The sequence below is a fragment of the Tenrec ecaudatus genome, chromosome 13 (genome assembly GCF_050624435.1).
Source record: "Tenrec ecaudatus isolate mTenEca1 chromosome 13, mTenEca1.hap1, whole genome shotgun sequence".
Classification (NCBI taxonomy): domain Eukaryota; kingdom Metazoa; phylum Chordata; class Mammalia; order Afrosoricida; family Tenrecidae; genus Tenrec; species Tenrec ecaudatus.
Genome location: NC_134542.1, coordinates 92034557 through 92060276, shown reverse-complemented (window position 1 = coordinate 92060276; position 25720 = coordinate 92034557). Strand labels below are relative to the sequence as shown.

The following is a 25720-nucleotide window of genomic DNA, read 5'->3' as shown; positions in this document are numbered from 1 at the left end:
TTTCAGCTAGAGCAATGTCTCAGCATGTCCTTCCCCTTTGGTTTTCCATCACACCCCAACACCAGCAGGAATGACTTGTGTTATGTTCCAGTAGTTTGGTCCCTGTCTCCTGTCACTCCATTAGAATAAAGGGTGGCGTAGCCGGTTGCAAGTTGGATTACTAGCCTCAAAATCAGCAGTTCAAAGCCACCAGGTACACTGCAGAAGAAACACGAGGCTCTCTACTTCCATAAAGATTTCCAGTCTTAGAAACACACAGGATCAGCTGTGCTCTGCCCTTTGTGAGTCGGGATCTACTTTATGGCAATGAGTTTGGTTTGGTTTGGGGTGTCTTGTCACTTTTACATTGGGACTCAATGTCTAGAACAGTAACTTGGCACCAGGAAGATCCTCAGGAAGTATTGGTTGATAGAAACGTCGAGGAGAGAAACGCTCAACCTGGAAGCATGTGTAGACTGTGTTCTGCTGTGTGCGGGGCAGTGGTGGCTATGCCCGTGGCCATGAAGATGTGGTCATGCTAAGTGGACTCTTTGCAGCATCTTTCGGCACTTTAGTGTATCAGGAAGAAAACCTTTCTGTGCTTCTAAGCCACAGGACTGGCCTCTGATGCAGGGAGTCTAGGAGAATTGGATCTGTATGTTTGGGAGTCTTGGGTTTGGGAATCAAGCCCGCCTGCCCCTGCTAATTACTACCTGTGTACTTTAAGTTGTGTATTCTCCCTGGCCCACAACTTTCCCATCTGTAAAATGGGGACAGTGATACAGATTGTGCCCTGTGGCTCTGGAGATTAGAGATCGCTCTCACAGGGCATAAGGAGCCCTAGAAGCGTGGTGCCTTTGTGCTTGGCAGCCCACCCATGCTTCAGCCATTTGACCCCAGTCTATTTCCATAAGGATGGCAGCCCTGAAAACTCCACACGGGGCTGACAGAAGTCAGAATCGATCCAGTGGCGGTGAATGAGTTAGTGGTACCTGGTGGCACAGTGGCTCAGCACTCGCTCAGCGGCTCACCCAAATATCAGAGGTTCAAACCCCGACGAACGTGGCAGTGTGTTCCCATGAAGACGACGGCTTTGGAAATCATATGGGGCAGTTTTACTCTGCCCTGTGGGCTCTCTATGTGTCAGAATCGAGGGGGAAGGCATGCCCGGCATATGTACATCTTCATCAATGACAGCCTGCGTCTTAGATTGAATATTACAAACGTCTGTGAGTTGAAGACATGACATTAGCTACCCAATTTCATTAAACAGTGATTTATTTGAGCACTTACAATAATTATGCTCCCTGCTGCAGGAGCTCCAGAGATGGATAAGATAGAAAACATGCCCTCCAGTAAGTAAAAAACCTCTGAGAGGGTCAAATGAGCGACACTGCTAATAACAAGTCACTTGCAAATGTCCTTTGTATGCATCTCATTGACTCTCAAAGCCACCATGAGCTGCGACCCTGCTCAAGTGAGCGACCTCTCTACACCTGCCTTTGTCCCCTCTAGAAGATGAAGGTGGTGGTTACGGTCCAGAGTGGCTGGGAGAACTGTGCTCATGACCCGGGGGAAGCACATGGGAGTTGTTCAAGAAGTGTTCTTTCTCGGACCTCCCCAGCGTTGACTCTAGGTCCTGTTTTTATTTTTATGACATGGGTTCTAGATTATTATAATCCAAAGCTTGCAATCGGAGAACCTTCCTGAGAAAATATCAAAATACCACTGACATTCAAAGAAGAGGAGAGAGAGAATTAAAATTTAGGAGACTATGGAAAAGTTTGATCTTGGGAAGGATAGTATTTGGTTAGAGTCTTAAAGGACAGGTAGAAAACCCAAATTCACTGCCTTCGAATCGATTCCGACTCATATCGGCACTATGGCACAATGAGAGCATTTTGGAGACAGTAGATCTTTCGGGACATGCAGCCTCATTTTTCTCTTGAGGAACAACTGGTTGGTTTGAATGATTTTAAAATAACCGTGGGATGGCCGCATGTTCACCTTCAAGCCTTTAAGACCCCAGACACTATCTCTTTCGATAGCTGGGCACCATCAGCTTTCTTCGCCACACGGCCATCTAGCTCAGAAGCAACAAAGCCCACATGGAAGAAGCACACCAGCCAGTGCGATCACGAGGTGCCAAAGGGACCAGGTATAAGGCATCTTGCAAAAAAAAAAAAGAATATATATATATGTGTGTGTGTGTGTGTGTGTGTGTGTGTGTGTGTGTGTGTGTATACCATAATGAATGAAGGGGGAAGTGCAGAGTGGAGACCCGCGGCCCAAGTGTCGGCCACTGGAGATACCCTCATAGAGGGATTTAGGAGAGGAGATGGGTCAGTCAGGGTGTGATGTAGTACCGATGAAGAACACAGCTTTCCCCCAGATCCTGGATGCTTCCTCCTCCCAACTACCATGATCCGAATTCTACCTTGCAGGACTGGATAGGGCAGAGATTGTACACTGGTGCATATGGGAGCTGGAGGCACAGGGAATCCAGGGTGGATGATACCTTCAGGACCAGGGGTGTGAGGGGCGATGCTGGGAGAGTGGAGGATGGGTGGGTTGGAAAGGGGGAACTGATTAAAAGGATCCACATGTGACCTCCTCCTTGGGAGATGGATGGCAGAGAAGGGGGGAAGGGAGACTCCGGATAGGGCAAGATATGACAAAATAACAATCTGTGGATTATCAAGGGCTTATGAGGGAGGGGGGAGCAGGGAGGGAGGGAAAAAAAAAGAGAACCTGATGCAGAAGGCTTAAATGGAGAGCAAATGCTTTGAGAATGATTGGGGCAGGGAATGTGCAGATGTGCTTTATACAATTGATGTGTGTATATGTGTGGATTGTGATAAGAGTTGTTTGAGTCCCTAATAAAATGTAAAAAAAGAAAAAATAACCATGGGAACAAAACATTGGCCATTTCACAGGTACAGTTTATCGATCTTGATTATGTACATCATGTCCATTGACCCATTATCTTTACTGGTTTCCAATTTTTTGTCCCCCTTTATGTCGGCCACTCACTCACCCCCGGTAGACCCACTGGGAAACTCTGGTCTTCGACACTTGCCTATTCTAGATATTTCATTCAAGTGGAGATCGTGCGAGGCTTGCCCTCTTGTGACTTGGCTGGTGTTTGCAAGGTACATCTATGTTGGAGCGTGTATGAAGACTTCGTTTCTCCTTAGGGTTGAGTCACGGACTGTAGGTGCGTGCCACCTTTTGTTTGCCCGTCCCGCTGGTGATGGGCATTGAGGTTGTTCCCACCGTTGACTCTTGTGAGTGAAGCTGCAGTGAGCGTAGGTCCGACGCCTTTTGGCAGGTAGTGAGGAGAAGGTCTGGAGGTGGTGTGCCAGTTCCAGGGGATATTGACAGCTGTCAGGTGGATGCCGGGAAGCTGTGAGTGCCCTGCTGGCATGTTGGGTAGGGGAGGACCCGCCACTTGGGAAGCGGTCGTAACTAGGGGGCTTACATAGAGCAGGACATCTCGGCCAGTTGTGGAGTGCCATCTAGTTGCTAGCAAGTGGCAGCTACCACGGAAATAACCTCTCTTAGAGTCTCTGATTACAAAATTAGGGAAAATTGAGCAACACTGAATCTTTCAAAAAATTCCCTTTGGTGTCCTGAGTGAGAATGTCATCTCTTAACTGGGTATTTGCTGCTGCTCCTTTGGGCCCATTCCCTCCTAGAGTCTCAGTGGCCTTGTAGGCATGAGCCGTCACCAGCCTGTGGTGGATCCCATTGCTCCTAGACCTAGGGGAGACCTCTGTGGAGCTGGCCCCCAGCAGCCCTCCTTTCCAAAGGTGAAGCCGCTGGGTGGAAGCTGCCCCGTAGACAATAATCGTGGTGTAGCTCTGGGGTTTTATGACGATTTCAGGTTCTACTCTTGCGCTCCCCGTACAGAGCATTGTTCTTCCCCTAACTCATGGGAGTTCTTTTGTCTTGTGGCAAGCCTTCACACTTTAGGTCATACAGCATTTTGTTAGAAATCCAAATGCAGAGTAGTTTTAGAAAAATAATCTATAATTAGGGGTTAAATATGTTCTTGGCGGCATGATAACAAGACGCAGGGTGGTGTTATAGAAATAGGGATTGGCATTCGAAGGGAATACCACAGAAAATGAAAGTAGATTGTCTGGAGTGGGAAAGGAACTGACCCACCACACCACATCCAGAAGGAAGCTGAAACAAAGGAAGGAGAAAGGACATAGTGGAGCACACCTGGGCCCACAAAGCCCACAGGACGATAGCCCAGCTTGGAGGGCCCATCGTACAGATAGGACCATACAGCTGGCCACACTGTGAGATGCGACATCCTGCACCAACCCATGGCCCTACACGGGACAGCACCTGAGACACAGTGGGGGATATGCGACTGAGCTGACCCCACCACACTGAGGCAAACACTGGGGGCGTGCAATGGAGCAGCGGAGGAAGCAGAGCAAAGGGATCCTGAGGGAGTATAAAGGATAGACTTTGGGGCCAGGACGTGGCACCACACAAGTTTCATCTGGAAAACACTCCTAAAGGCCAACAAATTGACCTTGAATTACTAGCAATTTTTCTCTTATTCTTTGCTATCTTTTTGTTTTGTCTTTTTTTTTAACCTTGTAAATTTCATATGTTAGTGACTTTTCTGCTTATCAGCGTGTCGGTGTTGCTTCTGTCGAAGCCATATTCATATGTGCCACTTGGGCACGGTCAAAGTAATATGCATTTGTATGCACATATTACTATATCAGCAGGTCCACCTAGACAAGATAGGCTGGACAAACAATGAGAGAAGAAAATAACGGGACCAACGGTCCTGGAGGGACATGAGAGCATGGGAAGTAGGGGAAGGGAGGAGGTGTCGCCCAACACAGGGACAAGGGAACAGGGAGTGGTTCAAAACCAGAGGAGGGAGGGGAGGGGAGGACTGGTAGGGAGTGACCAAGGGCAAGGTAACTGAGAGGAATTGCTGAAACCAGAATGAAGGCTGAACATGGTAGTGGGACTGGAGGAAAGCGAAAGGAAATAGAGGAAAGGAGTAGGAGGCAAAGTGCATACAGAGAAGCCTAAATACAGACATGCACATATATAAATATATTTATGATTATGGGGGAAATAGACTTATGTGCATATATTATAGGTTCAGTAGTAGGGTAGCAGATGGACATTGGCCCTCCTCATGCATATTCCTCCAATACAATAGCACCTTGCCCAGCTAAACGGTCATTGCAGGATACCCACCTTCCTGACATGATCACTGAAGACAGACGTGTATAAGCAAATGTGGTGAAGAAAGCTGATGGTGCCCGGCTATCAAAAAGATATAGCATCTGGGGTCTTAAAGGCTTGAAGGCAAACAAGCGGTCATCTAGCTCAGAAGCAACAAAGCCCACAGAGAAGAAGCACACGGCCTAAGCGAATACAAGGTGTTGAATGGACCAAGTAGCAGACACCAAGGAACAAAAACAATCATTGTGTGATCACCTTCCTCACATAAACGCTGAAGACGAAGGTGTGCATAAGCAAGTGTGGTGAAGAAGGCTGATGGTGCCCGACTACTGAGAGATATAGCATCTGGGGACTTAAAGGCTTGAAAGCAAACAAGCGGCCATCTAGCCCAGAAGCAACAAAGCCCACATGGAAGCAGCGCACCAACATAGGTGATCGTGAAGGGCAGAGGAGACCAGGTCTCAAACAACAAAGGCGCAGTGGGGGGTGGGTGGTGGGAATCACATCACTGTGAATGAGGGGGAGTGTGTGATGGGGACCCAATGCCCATCTGTAGACAGCTGGACATCCCTTGCAGAAGGGTAGTGGGGAGGAGATGAGTCACTCAGGGTTCAGTGTAGCAACAATGAAACTCAAAACCTTCCTCCAGTTCCTGCACACCTCCTCCCTCCCAATTATCATGGCCCCAATTCTGCCTTGCGGACCTGGTTAGACCAGAGGATGTACAGCAGTGCAGTAGGGATCTGGAGACACAGGGAATCTAGGATGGACGAACCCCTCAACACCCGCGGTAGGAGTGGCGACAGGATGGAAGGGGGTGTAGACGAATTCTACCTTGCAGGACTGGATAGGGCAGAGGTTGTATACACTGGTACATATGAGGGCTGGAGGCACAGGGAATCCAGGGCGGATGGTATCTTCAGGACCAAGGGTGTGAGGGGCGATGCTGGGAGAGTGGAGGGTGAGTGGATTGGAAAGGGGGAACTGATTACAAGTATCCACATGTGACCTCCTCCCTGGGAGATGGACGGCAGAGAAGGGGGGGAAGGGAGACTCCGGATAGGGCAAGATATGACAAAATAACAATATATAAATTACCAAGGGCACATGAGGGAGGGGGGAGCGGGGAGGGAGGGGGGAGCGGGGAGGGAGGGGAAAAAAAAGAGGACCTGATGCACAGGGCTTAAGTGGAGAGCAAGTGCTTTGAGAATGATTGGGGCAGGGAATGTGCAGATGTGCTTTATACAACTGATGTATGTATATGTATGGATTGTGATAAGAGTTGTATGAGTCCCTAATAAAATTTAAAAAAAGAAAGGAGGAAAAAAAAAAGAAAATGATTAGGGCAACGAATGTACAGATGTGCTTTATACAATTGATGTATGTATATGTATGGACTGTGATAAGAGTTGTATGTGCCCCTAATAAATTGTTTAAAAAAAAAGAAAAAGAAAAAAAAAGAAAAAGAAAAAAAAAGAAAGAGAGAACCGATCTTGTAGATCTATGTGTAACCTCCTCTCTGGGAGATGGGCAATGGGGAGGTGGGTGAGGGGAGACGCCGGGCAGTGTAAGATAAGATATAATAATTTATAAACTATTAAGGGATTAGGGGGAAGGGAGGAACGGGGAGGGAGAGGGAGGGGGAGGGGAAAAAAAGGTAAACCGAGCTGATTCCAGGAACCCAAGTAGAAGGTGAATTTTGAGAATGACGAGTGCAGCAAATGTATAAGGGTGCTTTGCTCAATTGATGTATGTATATGTATGGATTGTGATAAGAGTTATATGAGCCCCAACAAAAAGATTTATTAATTAAAAAAAAAGAGAATTTCCTATTAAAATCGGAATACTTTCAAATGAAAAAAAAAAAGAAATAGGGATTGACTGGGAACCAGAAATCATGGATCTTCACCTGGGCTCATGTGATTCTCACCATAGGGGTCACTTTCCTTTCTCAGAAAGGGAAGCCCATGTTCCTGGTCTCCAGCCCAAATCCCGAAGAACACATGGAGATGAGAGACCTGAATGTACCCGCAAAGTAAATTTGCCGTCCAATACGTGGGGTGACTGACAGTTGGGAGGAGCGAAGCCATTGCTCTACGCATCTGCAAGCCCCAACCAAACTCACTGCCGTCGAGTCAATGATGACTTACAGCAAACCCCACTGTGAGTTTCTGAGACTGTAACTGTTTATGGGGGTAGAAAGCCCTGCCTTTCTCCCAGGAGCTGCTGGTGGTTTTGAACTCTCTACTACCATGTGGGCTGCAACCCGACCCCTAACCATTGCATAATGCTTGTCAGCAGGCTCTCAGACTCCACGCTCAGCTAAGTGCATTTACTGAAAGATCTCAGTGGAAGCGTTTGCATTTTATTTTCAAATGGAAGGCAGGAGAATTTTGCATGTGCTGCCCTCTGGTTTCCATGGTGAGGCAGCTGCTGTGAGCTCCAGCCTATCTGGAGAGAGGTTTGAAGAGTGACTGCCGACCCACCAGCTGGCACAGCGCTGAGCAGGAGGCATCCAGCAGGGGGACGTGCCCTGGAGAGGGCACAGAGCTGCTTTGCTATCTTCCATTCTGGCAAAATAAATCTTCCATCCTACCTCCCACGACACGGCTACTTCAGTCCCTCACCACTGAGCAATGTTTGATTTTTTTCAGAATTGCCTTGGCAGAAAGCCACATCTAGTGAAGTAATGCTAGCAGCAGGGTTTTCTTTTTAATAGTCTCATTGTGAATATATATATGTATGTATGTATGTATTTGCCAACATGACATGTGTGACATGTACAATTTCGTGGCATTGTGTACAACCATCATATTGTAAAATCATCACCACACTGCTCCAGCACTGATGAGAGAAACTCAGGCCGCCCCAACCCCCCCAGCAGAAACTCCCTCCTTGCCCTCCCTCTCTCCCGGTAATCACCAGTAGACTTTGACCTTTATCATTTTGGATATTTCAGACCAGTGGGATCTGACACTATTTGTCCTTTTGTGACCATTTTATTTTACTTAGTTCTGCAAAGATTTACAACCTTGGGAACCTGATGGGACAGGCAGTTCTACCCTGCCCGACAGGGTCGATAGGAATCAGAATGGACTCAAAAGGCTTTGCTTGTGGTTGTAATTTTACTTGGTATAAAGTTTTCAAAGGTCATGCATGTCGCAGTGTGCATTTGGACTTCACTTCTCTTTGTGGTTGAGTTTCATTAGTCCACATGGTGTATATATCTGTATGTATATATATATGGTATATATATATGTCTCTGTTTATCTGTTCATCTGCTGAGGGTCATTTGGGTTGTTTCCACCCCTTGTCTATTGTGGGCATGGCTGCAGTGGGCATTAGTTTCTACTTGCATTTCTGCTTTCATGGATTTTGGGGTGTTAGACTGGTAGCCTCCAAGTCAGCAGTTCGAACCCACCAGCCACTTCCCAGGCAAACGATGAGGCTGCGTCTTCTGTCTCAGAAACCCTGCATAGGGAAGAAGCTATGAGTCTGAGTGAATTTGATAGCAGTGGGTGAATACAGAAGTTATATGTTTAACTTTTTGAGGAACTACCAACCATAGCAGTGTTTTTGTTTTTAATGAGTTTTTTTTAAATCACATAATAAAATTATCCATTGTGAAGTGTATGATTCAGGAGCATTTAATATATTCACAATGCTGTGCGACCATCACTTCTACCTAGTTCTGAAGTGTTTTCCTCGCTACAAAGGAAACTCTATACCCATTCGGCAGTTCAGTTCCTCCGGTATCCCCCTCTCCTCCCAGCCCCTGCCTAACATGAATCTGCTCTCCGTCTATATTCTGGACATTTTATAGACATGTAAACATCCATACATGGACTTTTATCTCTGGCATGTCACATAGCAAACATATTTTTGAGATCCATGCATGTGTCTATACAATTTTTGAGATCCATGCATAATTCTGAGATCCATGGAGTGCGTTCCTTTTTGTGGCGGAAGGGTATTCCCCTGTACTTGTACGGACGCACCTACCAGTCACTTTTATCCCTTGCTCGGAGTACATGGATCACCTAGCATGGGCTGTCTGTGGTGGGGCAGAAGTCATTTTTGGAGTGAAATCCTAGAACTCTGTGCTGTTAATCGTGATTGCACACAAGCTCCAGAATGATCCAAATCCCCTAGCTAAGGGCGAGGAAGCAGCCAGGGGAGTTGGCTGCATTCTGCTGTGAGCTGGAAATGACACACAAATAGGATCTTATTTTTGAAACACAGATTCTGGTCCTTCCTTTACCAAACTTCCGTCTTCATTACTTCCATTAGTCAAGCCATTAATTCAAAATTTCTTCATTATCACTCGGGCAGTTTGCCTTCCCAGGTTTTTTGTGATCCTGACAGCTCCTCGGAGTCCCTGCAGCGCGAGTCTTGGCAGGAAGGGGAGCATTATAGCCTCACTTCCTGCAGGAAGGAGGCTTACAAGATTCATTCTTGTGTGCTGCTTTTGTTCTGTGTCAGAACGTGAAATGGTTGGCACTGCCTTGGCAGCGGCATTAGAAGCCGGCGCTGCTCGGTGGACATCTGTTTCAGGGCAGGCTCTCCTGGGAGCAGCTTTAGCTTTGGCTTTGGCCAGCATTGGCACCAGCCTCCTTCCTTGGGGCACAGAGCCAGATGGGGTGGGGGTGGGGCTCAAACCTCTGCTTGAAGTGGAACATGGAACTAGTGGGAAGGGCTCCGCGGATGGAGGGCTCAGGTTCCCTGGTGAGGATGGGTAACCTGGGAATGGGTGTACCAGTGATGGGGAATGAGCTGAGGGTCACTCCTGGCTAGGGGATACTTTCCCCAACATGCCCTGTAGGACTTTGTCCAGATTGATGGAGATGGATGGTGGGGTAAGGTCAGGGCTAGAGGGATAGGGAAAGAGACAGGGCCGAGGGGGGCCAGAGGGTGGTCAGCAACATACAGAGGGCCTGGCCCACTGTGAAGACACCATGAACATGAGCTCCTGTATTCCCTTCCGATCCCCACATCATCCGGCTTCTTCTTTTTTTAGAATCCTCAGATCTTTTATTTTTAAGATAAATTTCTTCTCTCCTCCCAACAGTTTTATTGGCCCATCATTTCCATATCATAATATTGAATAGTTCAATCATATCAAGGGGAGTTGTACAATCACCACCACCTCTACCTTATGCCTTCCTTTTGAATGCCCAGCATTGCAGACATATAAGTTGATGGAAGAGGCTTTGGGTGGGTAAGTTAGACGCACTTGTCCTACACAGAATGTGTGACTGAACATTGAGAATTCCCTACTGCAACAGGTACAGGGGAAGGCTGGGCAAGAGAGTGAATTTTGCAAGGACCTTTGGGATGTCTTACAGGGGTGCTAGGACTGTCGGAGAAAGCGGGGCTTTCCACTCCTCTAAAGGGTTCGTTTCCTACTCTCACAAGGACAGGTCTACCCTGTCCTGTAGGACTGCTGTGAGCCACCATCAACTTGATGGCGGTAAGTTTGGGGGTTTTGGTTTGGTGGCACTGCAGGTTAGGCATTAGGCTGCTAACTGCACGGCCGGTGGTTCAAACCCATCAGCCACTCCACAGTAAAAAGAGGAGGCTGTCTGCTCCGACAAGGGTTCACAGTTTCAGAGTCAACATGCCATTGATTCAATGGCAGTGCTTTTTGGGGGGCTTAGAAATCTAGTGGCCTTTATAATCCAGGAAGCTGAGCTCAGGAAGCTGAGCTCAGGTGCTGACTTAGGGCAGGAGGAGCGTGAGGTGTGATGCAGCCCCTCGAGGTTGTTAGGGTGACTGTCACTTGTTAATATCCTGTCCTGGAAGGGGCAGGAGCCCTGGTGGCACTGTGAAATAAGCACCGGGCTGCTACCAGCAAGACTGATGGATTCAATGCACCACCTCCCCTGCCAGAGAGCGATGAGACTCCGCCTCTGTGAAGAGCTACAGCCTCACAGTGTGGTTCTGCCTACAGGGGCGTTGGGGGTTGGAATCTGCCTGAAGGCAGTGGGTTTGGTTAATTTTTCTTGTGTTGTTTTTAAAGCGGTCACCGCTCTGCAGATCGGTAACACAGGCACTACTGCAAAAACGCAGCCCTGCCCTCCTCTGGATTGCAGTCCATCCTTTCCCTGCCCGGTCACAGGCGGTCCTTGCAGGAAGTCTATGGAGTGGATATTGTTTCCGCTTTACAAATGAGGAAGCTGTGTCGCAGAGATCTGGGAATTCTGCACATGTCTGAATTCCTTTCTTACCCACCATGTACTTGGTAGACTGCATTCTTTGGAGTCAGAAAAAACAAAGAAACCGTCACTGCCCTGAGTCCATTTTGACATACAATAACCTTATAGAACAGAGTAGAACTGTCCCTGTGGGTTTCTGAGACCGTAAGTCTTTATAGGGGTAGAAAGCCTCCTCTTCCCCGTGGATCGGGTGGTGGATTTGAACATCTGACCTTTTGACTATCAGCTCAAAGTATAGCCCACTCTGCCATCAGGGCTCCTTTTCCCTTGGAGTATGACAGGTAGTTGGTCACACCCTACCTGTTGACACTTAGTACTAGTGCCACGTACATCTCTGTATGCATGGTATATGTTGAAAAACTGTTTTTTTTGTATTTTATCAAATCTTTCCATAGAAGCTATGTTATTGTGATATTATATAAATGTATCCCAATAGTTTGAAAGCACATATCTATTTATATAGTACATATCTGTAGACATAGTTGTGAAGAATGAGAATTCCAGAACACAAATTAAGACCTGTAGGCAGGTTAAGAAGCAGTTCCAACAGCAAAAGGTGGTCTGTGTTTTTTCAAGTGGGGAAAGGGCACAGCAGGGTTGTACCCCTTCGCCAAGCTTCATCTACCTGCTGAGCCAGCACTCCGAGAAGCTGGCCGACATCGATGAAGACGAGCGCAGCATCTGGATGAGGACAGGTGACCCAACTCGGCTTGCTGAAAGGGAAGAGGACTTGACGCATTTACTGATGAAGAGCTAAGTAGCGATTGCACCTCGGCACAAAGGAAAACGGGAGTCTTTAGAACTGGCCCAGTGAACAACATTGTGATAAACAATGAAGAAACGGCCGCTGTCCAGGAGTTCACTCTTCTTGGATCAATAATCCATGACCATAGAAACAGCAGGCGGGAAAGCAAATGACAGATTGCATTGGGCAAATCTGCTGCCAAAATCAAGACCAAACCTACTCCCATCAGATCGAGTCTGTCTCAGCTTGCAGCTCTGTGACAGAGTAGCCGCTGCTTGTCTTTGTGGGTGTCGCAGCCTCCTCTCTCTCCCGTGGGCCAGCTCCTTGCTTTGGATGGGTGGCCTTGCTGTAAAAAACCTCTTCAAAGTGCACGAAGACCAAGACAGTGCTTTGAGGAGTCAGGTGTGCTTGCCCCAGGCCGTGGTCTTGTCAGTCACCTCGGATGCCTGGGAGAGCTGGGCCGTGAATGGGGAGCTTGAGGAGGGATCCGCCCTCTTAAAATGGTGGTGTGGGTGTAGACTACTGGAACCACCATGAATGGACAAACCCTCTGGAGGAAGTGTAGTGAGAAGGCCCACTGGAAGTCAGAGGGCGGGACGGTGGCTCACCTCCTTTGAGCGTGCTAGTCAGGAGGGACGGATCCCTGCAGAAGGCTCAGGTGCTTAGGAAAGTAGAGGGCCAGCGGAACCGTGGGCTCAGAGATAGCCGCAGCAGTGAGGAAGGTTGTCGTAGAGAGCCAACTCAGTGGCACCCAACAACGACAACGACATCTCTGTAGTAGAGATATGTCATCTTGACCTTTTCGCTGTGTACATGCAGTGATGGTCATGATTCTCATCGTGGTGTGCTTCCGTCCGCTCGCTCTCCGTACCAAGGTTCTCTCTCACTCCAAACAGAAACGTGGGGGCCTCCAGCAGTAGCACCCATTCTGCCCTCCCCGGGCCGCTGGTAACCTCCGCACACATGGGTCTCGGTGCATGTTCACATAAGGGGGGAGTGTCTGACCGTATTCGTCCCTTTGCGTCTGAGTCATTGTGTTCAACACAGAGCTGTCCCAGTCTATGTTGTTGCTTGAATCCCAGCTTCCTTTCTCGTTATCGCTGCATACGACTCCACTGTCTGTCTGCACCACACGTTGTTCATCCATTCCTCTGGTGATGGGTTCTTTGGTGAGTTTGGCTGCAGTGAACCTGGATGGGTGTGTGTATTGGAGCTGAGTGCTTTGGGTCAGGAGGCTGGCTGGTGGAATGGGGTGCCTCTGGGCACTTCATTGGGGGAAGGGCTGGGCTTACTGGCCCACCGAGGTGGAGCTGAGTGGCTTCAGGTTGAGAAGTATCACAGTGTAGGAAACTGGGTTCCAGACCCCTAGGACTTGAGTTGAAGACCTGAATGCCGTGGGTTGAGGCTTACTGAGGAGTAGCGTGCTCACTGGGCCTCTTTTAGAAGCCTGGGAAGAACTTTGTAACATGCCCTGACTGAACAACTGCACCCTTAGCGCTTTCTGCTTGCATCATAACCTATAGTAACTTCCTCAGTAAACCTTCTTCACTTTGAGAATTGTCGGTAAGTTCTGTGTGGCTTTTGCAAAGACTATTCGGACCTAAATTTAAAAAAAGCAGAGAATGGTGTTTGAATGACAGAACAACACCTATTAAGATGGCTATAATCGGAGAGACGATAACAAATGATGGAGAGGATGTGGGGCAACTGGAACCCGAACACATTGCTGGTGGGAATGTAAAATAGCAGAAGTCAATTTGGCAAGTGCTCTAAAAGTTAAATACAGAGTAATCCTATGGCACATCTAGACCCACAAGAAATGAAGTCATATGTCTGAACAATAACTTGCACATAAGCATTCATAACAGCCAAAATGTGGGTGCAGCCTGATGTCCTTCAACTGGTGAAGGGACAAAGTGAATGTGGCATATCTGTACACCGGTGTATCAAGGATGAGGTATGTGCTGTAACATAAATGAAGGCCGAAAACATGCTATATGAAATGCTATGTGTCACATGATTTCATTTATATGATATATCTATAGTGAAGGGAGAGGGTCACATGAGGTGCATGTCTGTGGGTACTGGCTTTCTTTTCTTTTTTTCCAATCATTTTATTGGGGGCTTGTCCAACTCATCACAATCCATACATCCATCCATCGTATCAAGCACTTTTGTACATGTGTTGCCATCATCATTCTCAAAACATTTGCTTTCTACTTGAGCCCTCCGTATCAGCTCCTCATTTCCCCTCCCCTTCCTCCCGCCCCTCCCTCATGAACCCTTGATAATTTGTACATTATTAACATTTTGCCATATCTTACACTGTCTGACGCCTCCCTTCACTCACTTTTCTGTTGTCCGTCCCCCAGGGAGTCGGTTATGTGAAGATCCTTGTAATCAGTTCCCCTTTACTGGGTTTCTTTTTGAGGTGTTCAAAATATTCTTGAGTTAGATCTCATGGTAATTGAGTCAATTCCAACTCACAGCGACCCTACAGGACAGGGCAGAACCACCCCTGTAGGTTTCCCAGACTGCATCTCTTCACAGGAGTAGAAAGCCTCATTTTCCTCCTGAGTAGCAACGAAAAGGTTTGAACTGCTGACCTTCTGGTTAGCAGCCCAATGCTTAACCCATTGTACCACCAAGGCTCCTATCTAAGGTTAGATAATGATGATGATTGTACAACCTTGTGAATGTGAATGGAAACCCCTGTACTGTACGCTTTAAACTGGTGAGCTTTAATAAAAACAATCTGGATAAAATATTTGTGTTGATCAAAAACGAGCGTCAACATTAACCCAAGGACTTCGTGCTTTGGGGTTCATGTTTTGGGAACTTTCTGGTCGCTATCAAAGCCTTTCACAGCCCATGAGTTTATCTCATTTAAGTTCTTGTTTTTTATTTACGTAAGTTCTTCTTGTACCAAATAATACACTGCTTGATGAATGTCATCATCTTGGATATCTCCTGAGTCAATCAGGTCAAAACAGACACACACCCCTCCCCGCAGCACAGCCCTATGTCTTTCTCAGTTAAGGGGAAGGAGACTCAGACCCAGAACACTTCACTCCCACGCTGATATGTCTGCAGGTGTGTGGCCTTGGTCTCTTTTGTTCTGGAGGACAGAGTGGGTTTCAGGGAGGTAGGATTTTCTCAATTATCAGGATACACTTTTCTAACCATTGGAGTTGGTGGAATTGCCAGTGGTCTTGCTATAAGCACCCAGGACTCATGGAGCTGGGGGTTGTGTACTGAGGAGATTGAACTAGCTGGCTCTAAGGTTCGTGTAAACTTTAAGAAGATATGATACCCATCCTTTATCTGTAACCCTGATGAGTCCTGGTGGCACACCGGTGAAAGCAACGGGCTCCGCTGCTAACGGAATCTATCCACTTTCTCTGCAAGAGGCAGTTGCCATTAAAGTCTAGCAAGACCCCTTGGGGTTTGCTATGAGTGTTTCATTATATTCTGCGGACACTGTCAAGCCTCCTCACCCCAACACCTCACACCCCTATGTACCGCAGAACCAAACATGGCCGGGCTCTGCACCATCCACACGATCACCAGGCTGTTGGAACCACCGTGTCCATCCATCTCCTCTGTGGCCCTCCTCTTTTCCTCCTGCCTTCTCCGTTCCAAGCATCATGTCCTTTCCAGGGACTGGTGTCCCCTCACCATTCGCTCATAGCAGCAACTTTTAAATTTAACTGATCAATCAGATGTTTTAGAAAACATCTAGAGTTGACTGAGAAGAAAGCAAGGGAGAAGCGGCCAAAGCTTTTTCCTGGATATTCAGAGAGAACAAGCGATTTTAAAGTCAGAACTTTTGAAGCCTTACATAAGGAAACAGGGGGCTGGATTCCAGGTGCCTGCTTGGATGACCTTCTGCAAATCGCGGTATTTGAGTTGTACCCTGGAAGCACCTTTTAGCTTCTGCAAAACTCTAGAATTTCTTTTTAAGTACAGATTTTCATAGCAAGCTTTTGTCTTGTCATTTGATCAACCCTTGCCTGTTTTTAAATCCTTTGATTGAAAGGCATGCTTGCCATGTTCAGACCCAGTGTTGTGTGTGTGTGTGTGTGCAAGTCTTGCCCATCCACCCAGATTATAAGTTCTGCCCAGGTGGCATACTGGCTTTGCGGGCACCTAACTGCCAGGTCAGCAGGGAGTTTCGGTGTTTTAGGTTTTTTTCTTCCAAGGGTTTCATGTCAGATTCAACTTGATGGTTGCTGCTTTCTTGATGGCTACAGGTTACAGTAGATGGGGCCTCTTTTCTTACTTCCTAGCTCCATTTGCTTCTGTCTTTCATATTGACCTTAGGGAATGCTCTTTTGTGTGTCCTGGCTTTCCCCAAAATTATAAGGTCCTTTGAGAAACAGCACTGGGAAGAACATTTATAACCAGAGCCTTAAAGTTAGTTCCCACCAAACCATGGACCTAGTTTTGTGGCTGTGCTGTAGTTTTTCATCTTGTATAACGAGGATTCCAACTCCCACCTTTTGATAAAGTCGAGTGTTGGGTGCGCAATGGTTAAAGCACATGTCTGCCAGCTAAAGATTGGAGATTCAACTTCATGCAGAGGTGCCTCAGAAGAAAGGACTGGCCATCTACTTCTGAATAGCCAACTATCGGTAATCTGTAAATGGGAGAAAGAAGAGTCTCTTTAATAAGTGGTGCTGGGAAGATTGGATTTCCACATGCAGGAAGACGAAACAGGGTCCATGTCTCACACCGTACACAAGAGCAAATGTAAAATGGAGAAGACCTAAATGGGAAAATGGAAATGATAAGATTCTTGGAAGAAAAAGCAGAAGCAACTAGTCTGGTCAAGGTTTTAACAATGGATTATCCAAAGTAATAATAATTTAAAAAGCACACATAACAAAAGATAAAACAAATCACTGGGACCTGATACAAATGAAAAAGTTACTTTTATCAAATGTTTTACAAAAAAAGAAATAAAAAACAACTGGGTATCATATATTCAACAAGAATCTAATAGGATATATATATAAAATACATCGACAACTTTTTGACAAAATGGCAACCCAATCATAAAATGGACAAAGAACTTGAATAGACATCTTAGAAAAGAGAACATGCAAATGATTACTAAACACATGGAAATATGTGCAGCATTATTAGTCGTCAAAGGTGCTAGTGAAAATCATGAGATACTATTTTGCTCCCTCTAGGCTAGGTAACATAGCAAAAGCACGCACGCACACACTAACAAAGAACACCTACTACATGACTAAATAAATGACTGGGACCTGCTAAAATTAAGACATGTATGCATTTCAGACGATTTAATCTAACGAGTTCAAAGAAAACCCACAGAGTGTGTGTGTGTGTGAGGGGGGGGGGATATTGACAGTGACCCAACAAAGCACGGGTTTCTAAAATCTATAAAAAACCTCAATAGGAAAAAGACAAAGAATCCAGTTGGAAAGTGGACAAAGGACATGGACAGCAGTTCCCCAAGGTAAGCAGCCAACAAACACGAAGCATTGCTCCTTATGGTTCGCCCTCTGGGAAGTGCAAATGAAAACAGCGAGGAGCTACTCCCTTATACAGACAATGACAGGCAAGGACAGAGCAACCAAACCCCAAACAACGAGAAAATAAGAAAGCTAGCGAGGCTGCCAAGAAACCAGCCCCTCCCTACACTGCCCAACCACAGCAGAACGCGATAGGGTGCTACTTCCAACAACTGGGAGGGAAATGCCATAGGATCCAACAGTCCTTCTGCTGGGTATGTATCCGAAGGAAGTAAGAATCCTGACATGAATGGATGTATGCACACCCATGCTCACTGTTCACAATAGCAAGAAGATGGACACAACCTAAATGCCCATCAGTAGCATAGTGGATAAAGAAATGGTTAGATACGCACAGTGGAGTCCTAGGCATGGCTAAAACAGGACTGAAGACGCTCTTGGGAACATTAGGTGGGGCGGGTCTGCAGTGGCATGCAGTGGGTGGGCAGAAATGACCTAGTGCACCTGGAGGGCTCCCAGAAACCCAGGCCAGGTGCTGTACAGCACTGGGACACTGAACTGAATTCTGTGTCTTGGGGCACATGGAAAGCTCCCCAAGCTACATCAGTGAGAAGCCCATACGGGAAACCACTGGGTGAACTGGATGCTACCTTAGACTCAGGTGACCAGACGTCCCACTTTTGAACAATTTTTCCCATGTCCTGTGGCATTTTTAAAAAGTCCCGATTTTTGGGAAAAATGTACGACAAGCTAGGGTATATGGTTTTCGGCTGCCATGTGTCTATTTTGCCAGGATATGAGTTTTAACAATGGTGTCCCGCTGGTGTCCCGCTTTACCAATGTGAAAATCTTAGACACACTTGTAACCTGAGAACTTAAGCAGCGAGCACAGGGTGTCTGAGGAAGCAGAAGACAGCTGTACCAAGAGCAGTGTCCTGTTGGTTGGGGGACAAACAAGATCTTGTGACCTCAGCACCCTGTGTGCTGTATGAAGAGACACACGATTCCGGCAACTGGTGATAGCCATTCTGTTGTATTTTGCTTATGCTGGGATATATTAGGGCATATCTCAGAGACATGCCACCACTGGGGTCACCCTCTTGAAGCTGCTTTATTTGTTTCCCTGTTTCTCGGTAAATGAAACACAGGGACATTGAGACTATAGTAAAAGAAAGCATAACATGATTTTGGGGGGAGGGGCAATGAAGGGGGTGGGGGTTAAAGATGGAGGTGACATTAAGAAACTCAGGAAGGAAAAGTTTGTTTTGTGACTGATTATGGAATCAATTGTACAATTCTGTTTAACATGTTTGAACTATGGAATATGACATAAGTATTCATTCCCCAAGTCACAACAAATTAAAAAAAAAAAAGAAGTATAGATCTAGGAATGAGTTCTGGGCTCACACTAAATCCTAAATCCAACTTAAGAACAATTAGTTCTTATATCCTGACGCTGCTCGAGACTCACCTTCATGGAATGCTCACTGAAGCTAAGGGTGCTACTGCAAAGTGTGGTGAAGAAAGTAGATGGTGCCCAGCTATCAATCAGATTAGTGTCCGGGGTCTTAAAGGTTTATATTCAAACAAGCAGTCATCTAAGTGGGGAGTCAACCAAGTCCACACAAAAGAAGCACACCAACTTGTGTGATCCAAAGATGACAATTACAAAATTAGAATATGGTGAAGAGAAAAGTATCAGGGCTAGAATTATGAATTTGTGTAAGGCAGTGGAGGACAGTGGGAGCCCGAAACCCATCTGCAGAGTATCCAGTTAGATGAAGCTATGGGCAGATATGCCCTAGTCAAGGGAAAGAGTATCAGACAGACTTGCTATCAGGCAGAGACTACTGTAATCTTGATTATGATGAATTGATCATGGTACTTGACCAATTGACCTCCCTAAAGACATGATCTGGAATTGTTCTGGGCGCAAGTTTCTCTTAGTTGTTCCATGACAGAAATTTCTTCCCTGGCTTTTTGAAGGTTGAGGAGGTCTTCTCCCTCTCATGCATTGTTTCTATTTTTGTCATTACATTAATATGATCTTATCCTTACCACCTCAGTGCCATTTGTTTTTCATTGTTTTCTGTTGGGTTTCCCAGTGGTGAAGCATGGGAGGAATGGATGTGTGATGATAACTGATACAGGTGTTGTAGGGAATGCATGGGTTGGAGATGGGCGGTAGGGAAGGAAAGGGGATTTGGGGGGTGGATAATGAGGGCAGGAGGGGGGATGGAGTACTAGAATAGATCAGGATCACATAACTCATATTGAAGGTGATTTAACCATGGGGCATGGTGGGGGTGGGGAGATGTTCTAAAATACATGTGGTAGCGATTGTACAACTCCCCTCGATATGATTGAACAACTCAATTGTATGATATGTAAATTATGTTCCATTATAACTGATGTGGGGAAAAAACCCAAAACAATAAAACCAGGATATACCTCATGACATGGATGGATCCAGAGAATATGCTGAGCAAAATTAGCCAGACAGGACAAATATGAGACCACTGATATGTAGGGGGGAAATCAAGATGAAGACTTTCAAGGGAACAGATCTTGGAATTTGCCAAAGGGTGAGAGGGAGAGAGGAAGACAAGGGAGAGAAGATAACGCAATGGGCTAGATTGTTGATGGGTGCTAACTTGGGCGAAATGGAAGATAGTTTACAGGAGGGAGGAGAGAAATCAAGGACCCAGTGAAGGGTAACAACTGTGGGGTTTGATTTGTAGTTTCAACTCCTGAACACTAAGTTGATGACATGAAATGTAACCCCCACAGCTAGTTTGTAATAAAAAATTGTAAAGCAAACGAATAACCATAACAGTGCCAAAACTGAAAATAACAAATATCAGTGAAGTGAGCCATGGGAACCTTATTGATTACTAGTGAGAATGCAAAATACATTGCAACTGTAGAAGGCAGTGTGGTGGTTTCTCATGAGAAACTAAAACTTGAGCGACCATCTGACCCAGCATTTCCACTCGTAGGTCTGTAGCCCAGAGGTTTGAAAGCCAGCATTTCCACTCGTAGGTCTGTAGCCCAAAGGCTTGAAAGCCAGCATTTCCACTCGTAGGTCTGTAGCCCAGAGGTTTGAAAGCCAGCATTTCCACTCGTAGGTCTGTAGCCCAGAGGTTTGAAAGCCAGCATTTCCACTCGTAGGTCTGTAGCTCAGAGGCTTGAAAGCAGGTCTATACAAAAAGAGACTTCTACACGAATGATCACTGCAGTGCGATTCATGTAAATGCCCAAGGATGGAAACAATGCCCGTCAACAGCTAAATGGGTAAACCAAATGTAGTTATACAGTCACATTGTACTTTCCAGTAGGAGAAATGAAGTCTTAATATTGCTGCGGTGCTGCAGTGTGGCTGTGGCTGGGAGAGAGCATGTTGAGTGAATTAAGTCACTCACCAAAGGACAGATATTATATGACCTCACTTATATAAAAAGACAAGGAAAAGCCAACTCTATAGAGAACGAAGTTACTTTTGGTAACCAGGAGTGGGAAGGCCTGGAAAAGGGGGGAGAGTTAGCCCTGAGAGAAATAATGCATTCCTTAAAAAGATGAGTTGCACAGAATGTGGGTTCTGTAGCTAATTGCCTACATGAACGACTCCCTTTTTTGCCTTAAGACCAGAAGAACTGGAGGCTGCACTGCTGCCATTACAGAACAATTTGATCAAGGATCCTACAGAAAATTCTTGGTCAAAGTGAGGGAAATGCAGAAAAGAGTTTCCCATTCTCGTGGACTGTGGGCTTCCTGCCACCACGAAGGTCTGATGAACCCCTGAAACTCTTGCCCTGAGATGAACTTTGAACCTTAAATCAAGTACATCCTCTGAAGTCTTCTTTAAACCAAATAAGCTCAACTAGTGGAAAAGGCTGTCTTGGGTACGAAGCTCTTATGTGGCATCAAATTGACAACAGCAACGTGAAGGATTAGACAAGAACCTGGGAGGCATTGAGTTTTCGTTCTTGGAGGAGGAGCGACTCAGAGAAAGAGGGTAAGAATGATCGCACAGCTGGAAGCAGACAGCGAGGGTCTCCCAGTGGTTCACGTAGACACTGCGGAACTGCTGTTGTTGAGTGTGTTAATCTCAACAACCACAATGAAAAGTCAGAATTGACTCTATGTTTTGGTTTTGTTTCACTTTTTAGATACTATAGACAAATATCTGCAGCATAGTGGTTGGTGATAGTGGTGGGTGGTGGTCGGTATAGTCTTAAAGGGCTTGTCATCTCCCGTATCTTCAGGAGGGAATTCACACGAAACGCTTGCAACTGAGAGGATCCAGGGAAACGAGTTAGTAACTGTTCTCAACTGTTAGCTCCTCTTCTAAGCACCCCTTAGTCTCCGAAGAGAATTCCAAAGCAAGTTGCAACCTCTCTGGGATTTAGGTCTTTTATTTTCCCTTTCATATTTAAAAATATGTCGTTCTTGCTAAAGATAGAAAAAAAACATTACAGTCAAATCATTGGCAACGTTTCATCACAACTCTTGGTTGGTCTTCGAAGTTGCTCTTGATAATTCCTTAGCAGAATTAATTTCCGTTTCTCTAACATCTTCCACGGTGCCTCTCTTTTAAACCATCTTTTGCTTTCTTTCATCTCCCAGAGGAGTATTCCTCCAGACTGCTTGTTGGGTACGGGGTCAAATGTATTAATAGGCAGGCTCTTTGGTTCAGACACTTGGCTCTCAGTTTATAGGAATTCTAGTGGTTTGATCTTTTGTTAACTGTAAAATGTAAGCACCATTTGCTGTTATTTTTTTGTATGTGATCCCGGTAAGTTAGTAATTTTAGTTACATTGCTCTACCTGGAGGCTCTATGACAAAGCCCGGTAGACTTTGTTTTCAGTGGTTCTGTGTGGCGTATGTGGGTCCACTCCGAATGCCCTCCACAAACTGCAGCAGAATCGCCTTCATCCAGTTAGAGGGTTTATGGCATCTATCTTAGGTAATTACATCCTTTTCTGGTAGTCCTCCGTTTGATTGGCTGAGGATAGGTCACATAATAACTGCTAAGGCCCAATAAGCTAAAGCGAGGCAGAGTAATTCCATGGTGGGTGCGGGTACTATTGTGAAGATCACAGGAGCCCCCACCCCCCAAAGAAGAGACATTTGAGTTGTGAGAACGAGGAAGCCAGATAATGACCTATGGTGGGAGATTTTTGAGTGGAAGGAAGGGTTCAGAGCAGAGACTGACTCGTGGTGTGTTCATACTATTTCCAAGGATGCAGGGCGGTAGAGATTTTCTTCTACAACTGCACGTACAGCCCGCCTGTCTCCTGGCCACAATCAAGATGTTGAAAAACGAAGTCACTAAATGCTACGGTCTCTTCCATACCTTTAAGCTTTACCTCGGATGAAAGTCTACAGTCAGCCCAATCTATGAAAGGAAACATAAGGAGGCTGACGTCTCTGACTGCTGAGTCTGTTAAGGTTTCAGTCTTGCTAAGATAGATTTCATAATATTTTGTTCCCTAAGTTTATCTTTCCTCAAAGTGAAGTCAGTCATGACTTGAAGAAAGCGTCTGTCTGTAAATTTCAGGTTATGGAAAATGTTTGCACGGTCTCTTTGTCACTTGACATGATATTTAATCATTATTTAAATGATTAGTGAGTTCTTCACACACACACACGCCACCCCTTAAAGGCACTATCATAGATATTTTAAATGGATTGGCAAAACTTTTGTACTGTATATGAGTATGTAATATATTACAGTTGCCCGTCACCTCCCCATACTAAGTGCATTTTCTCTAATATCCCAAGCATGATTGTACTATAAATATGGTTTATTTTGATGATTTTCATCACGTCGGGGGGAGGGGTGTGCATTTGTTTTAAACTACCCGAAGCTGTGTATTCTTCTCGGAAGATGCGATGGACGGCAAATCCTTAAGGAAACTCTGCACAAGTTGACTCTCCCTTTCACCCTCGCGACATTTACTCGAATTACATAAAACTAATAAGAATGTAGGAGGTTGAGAGTTGGCAGTAAACGGTGGTGAGAAATATTCTCTTGATAATTCAGCCAAATACTTGATCCACTAAATGGATGAGACTTGCTGGGAACTAAATACCAGCATGGCCTAGATGGGCATCATCCAGACAACCGTGGTTCTGCTGCTTGGCATAGTAACACAAGACAAAACAGAAATCCCACACTCTTCATTTTCCTGAGAGTTGGAGATAGCTCACCTGCCTATTTGGCTCACACCCATTTTCAAACCAGAAACTCCAACACAAGCTTCTCTCCAGTCCAGGGCTGTGCGTTAAGCCAGCTTGGCAGCTGTGTACTTATTTTTGCGTGAAGGTCAGAGGATGTAACAAGCCTTGTCCTTGCACTCTTGCTTTGCAAGGAGGAGGCAGGACGTCCTTGGGCAGTTCCTTGTGTCCAGAGCAGCCCGGGGAGGAGCGACGGGGGAGGAAAGGCGGCTGTGGGCTGGCCTTTGTTCTCCCTTCTCTTGTCTTCTTCAGGCCTCCTGTGTGCCCCGTGGATAACAGGCAGATGAAAGGCAGACTCAGTGGAGGGAGGGGGGGGATGAGAAAGGGCAGGGGAGGGGAGATGCTGTTAGGGCAGGTTTGTGGAGGACATAGGCTGTGTCTGCCTCTTTGCCACCTGCACCTTATGCTCAGTGCCTTACTGGGCATGTAAATGTCCATCTTGTGAACCTTGAGTGATTGGGCTCATGACTCATAGGGCTCTGTGGGAGCTCTCTCATCAGTATCAGCTGCTTCCTTGAACTGAGCCCAATCCCCAAACCCCACACCTGGGGAAATCACCCTGAGACACAGAAGCAGCACCGCTTTATTTCAGTACCAGCGACGCACGTGGAAGAGAGCGCTTGGGTTCTTTTCGGCACACCTGCCTTCTCTACAAAGCTATGCGGTTGTTCTCGTTAGCCGCCCTGTAGTCAGCTCCCAGCAATTGGCGCCCACGCGCACAGTGGCACGAAGCACTGCCTGGTCCTGCACCATCCCCAGGGTTGACGCAGGATCAGCTCATGATAATCCACAGCACTCCGAGGGACTGATTTGAGAAAGTAGACCGCCAGGCTAACTTTGTATGAGCTGGCTTCTGATTCTCTTTCCCAGCTCATCTGGTACAAGGCTCCAGTGCCTTGGACGTCCGCCCCCCCTGCCCCCCACCCCTCATCCTTTCCTGTCTGCCTGGAAGGCTCGTCCTCTGCTCTTTATGGCTCAGTCCTTTAAAGGCCACTTTACATGTTATTTCTTCAGCAGGTCTTCCTGGACCTCCCTCTTGTCTCCATTGCCCCACTCGTTTACTTCAAGAGGTTTGCATGTTCCTCTGGCTTGGCTTCCTTCCTTTGAAACTTTCTGCCCCACTCAATCTTATGCTTCGAGGAGGGCAGGATTGCGCTTTGATTTGGTTCAGCCTGCAGCCCACTGCCATCCTCAGTGTACGCGCTCAGTCAGCATTTGTCCAAAGGGCAAAATAAAGAACCAGCTGACCTTTCATCAGAAAATAACCTTTTAATTAAAAAGCATTTGGGGTGGGGCGCAGAGGACTCTTAGATTCTCAGCTCACCTGAAAGCGCACAATGTATGCATGATTCAGGCTGTAAAAACTCCCTCCTCCTCATATGGAATTGCTTGACAGAATAGGGTCTACCTCCTAATATCCATATTTTCTGTTCCCCTTTAGTCCTAGTCTTCTACTGTGTTTGTTTAGCCCCTTTCTTTCTTCTGTCTTTCTTTTTCAGCAAGGGAAACCATATGTCTTCGACAGAGTGCTACCTCCCAACACTACCCAAGAGCAGGTTTACAATGCGTGTGCGAAGCAAATTGTCAAAGGTGAGTGCTCTTTCTTTATCTCCTCCTGGGCCTTTCCGAGTAATTGAAAACATTAAGTGACATTTGCAGCTGAGAAATCAATGTGTCTTGGCTGTAAGCAGAGGCTCACTAATTGGCAACATTGAATTATGGCTTTGGCCCTGACTTCCTATGTGGTATCCATCAAGGTGTAGTAAGCCTCTGTAGACCTCTTTTCTAAAGTGAGTTCTTTCTTTTG

The 25720-nt window shown here is 46.3% G+C and overlaps 1 protein-coding gene across 1 annotated transcript in view; it reads left to right on the top strand.

Moving 5' to 3' along the window:
* The window catches only part of KIF5C (kinesin family member 5C), a 205416-nt gene that overhangs the window by 50776 nt on the left and 128920 nt on the right, over positions 1-25720 (top strand). Inside the window, exon 2 of the mRNA XM_075529815.1 lies at positions 25413-25503. Within this exon, the coding sequence (XP_075385930.1) occupies positions 25413-25503 (91 nt within the window). The remainder of the gene's footprint in view (positions 1-25412; positions 25504-25720) is intronic.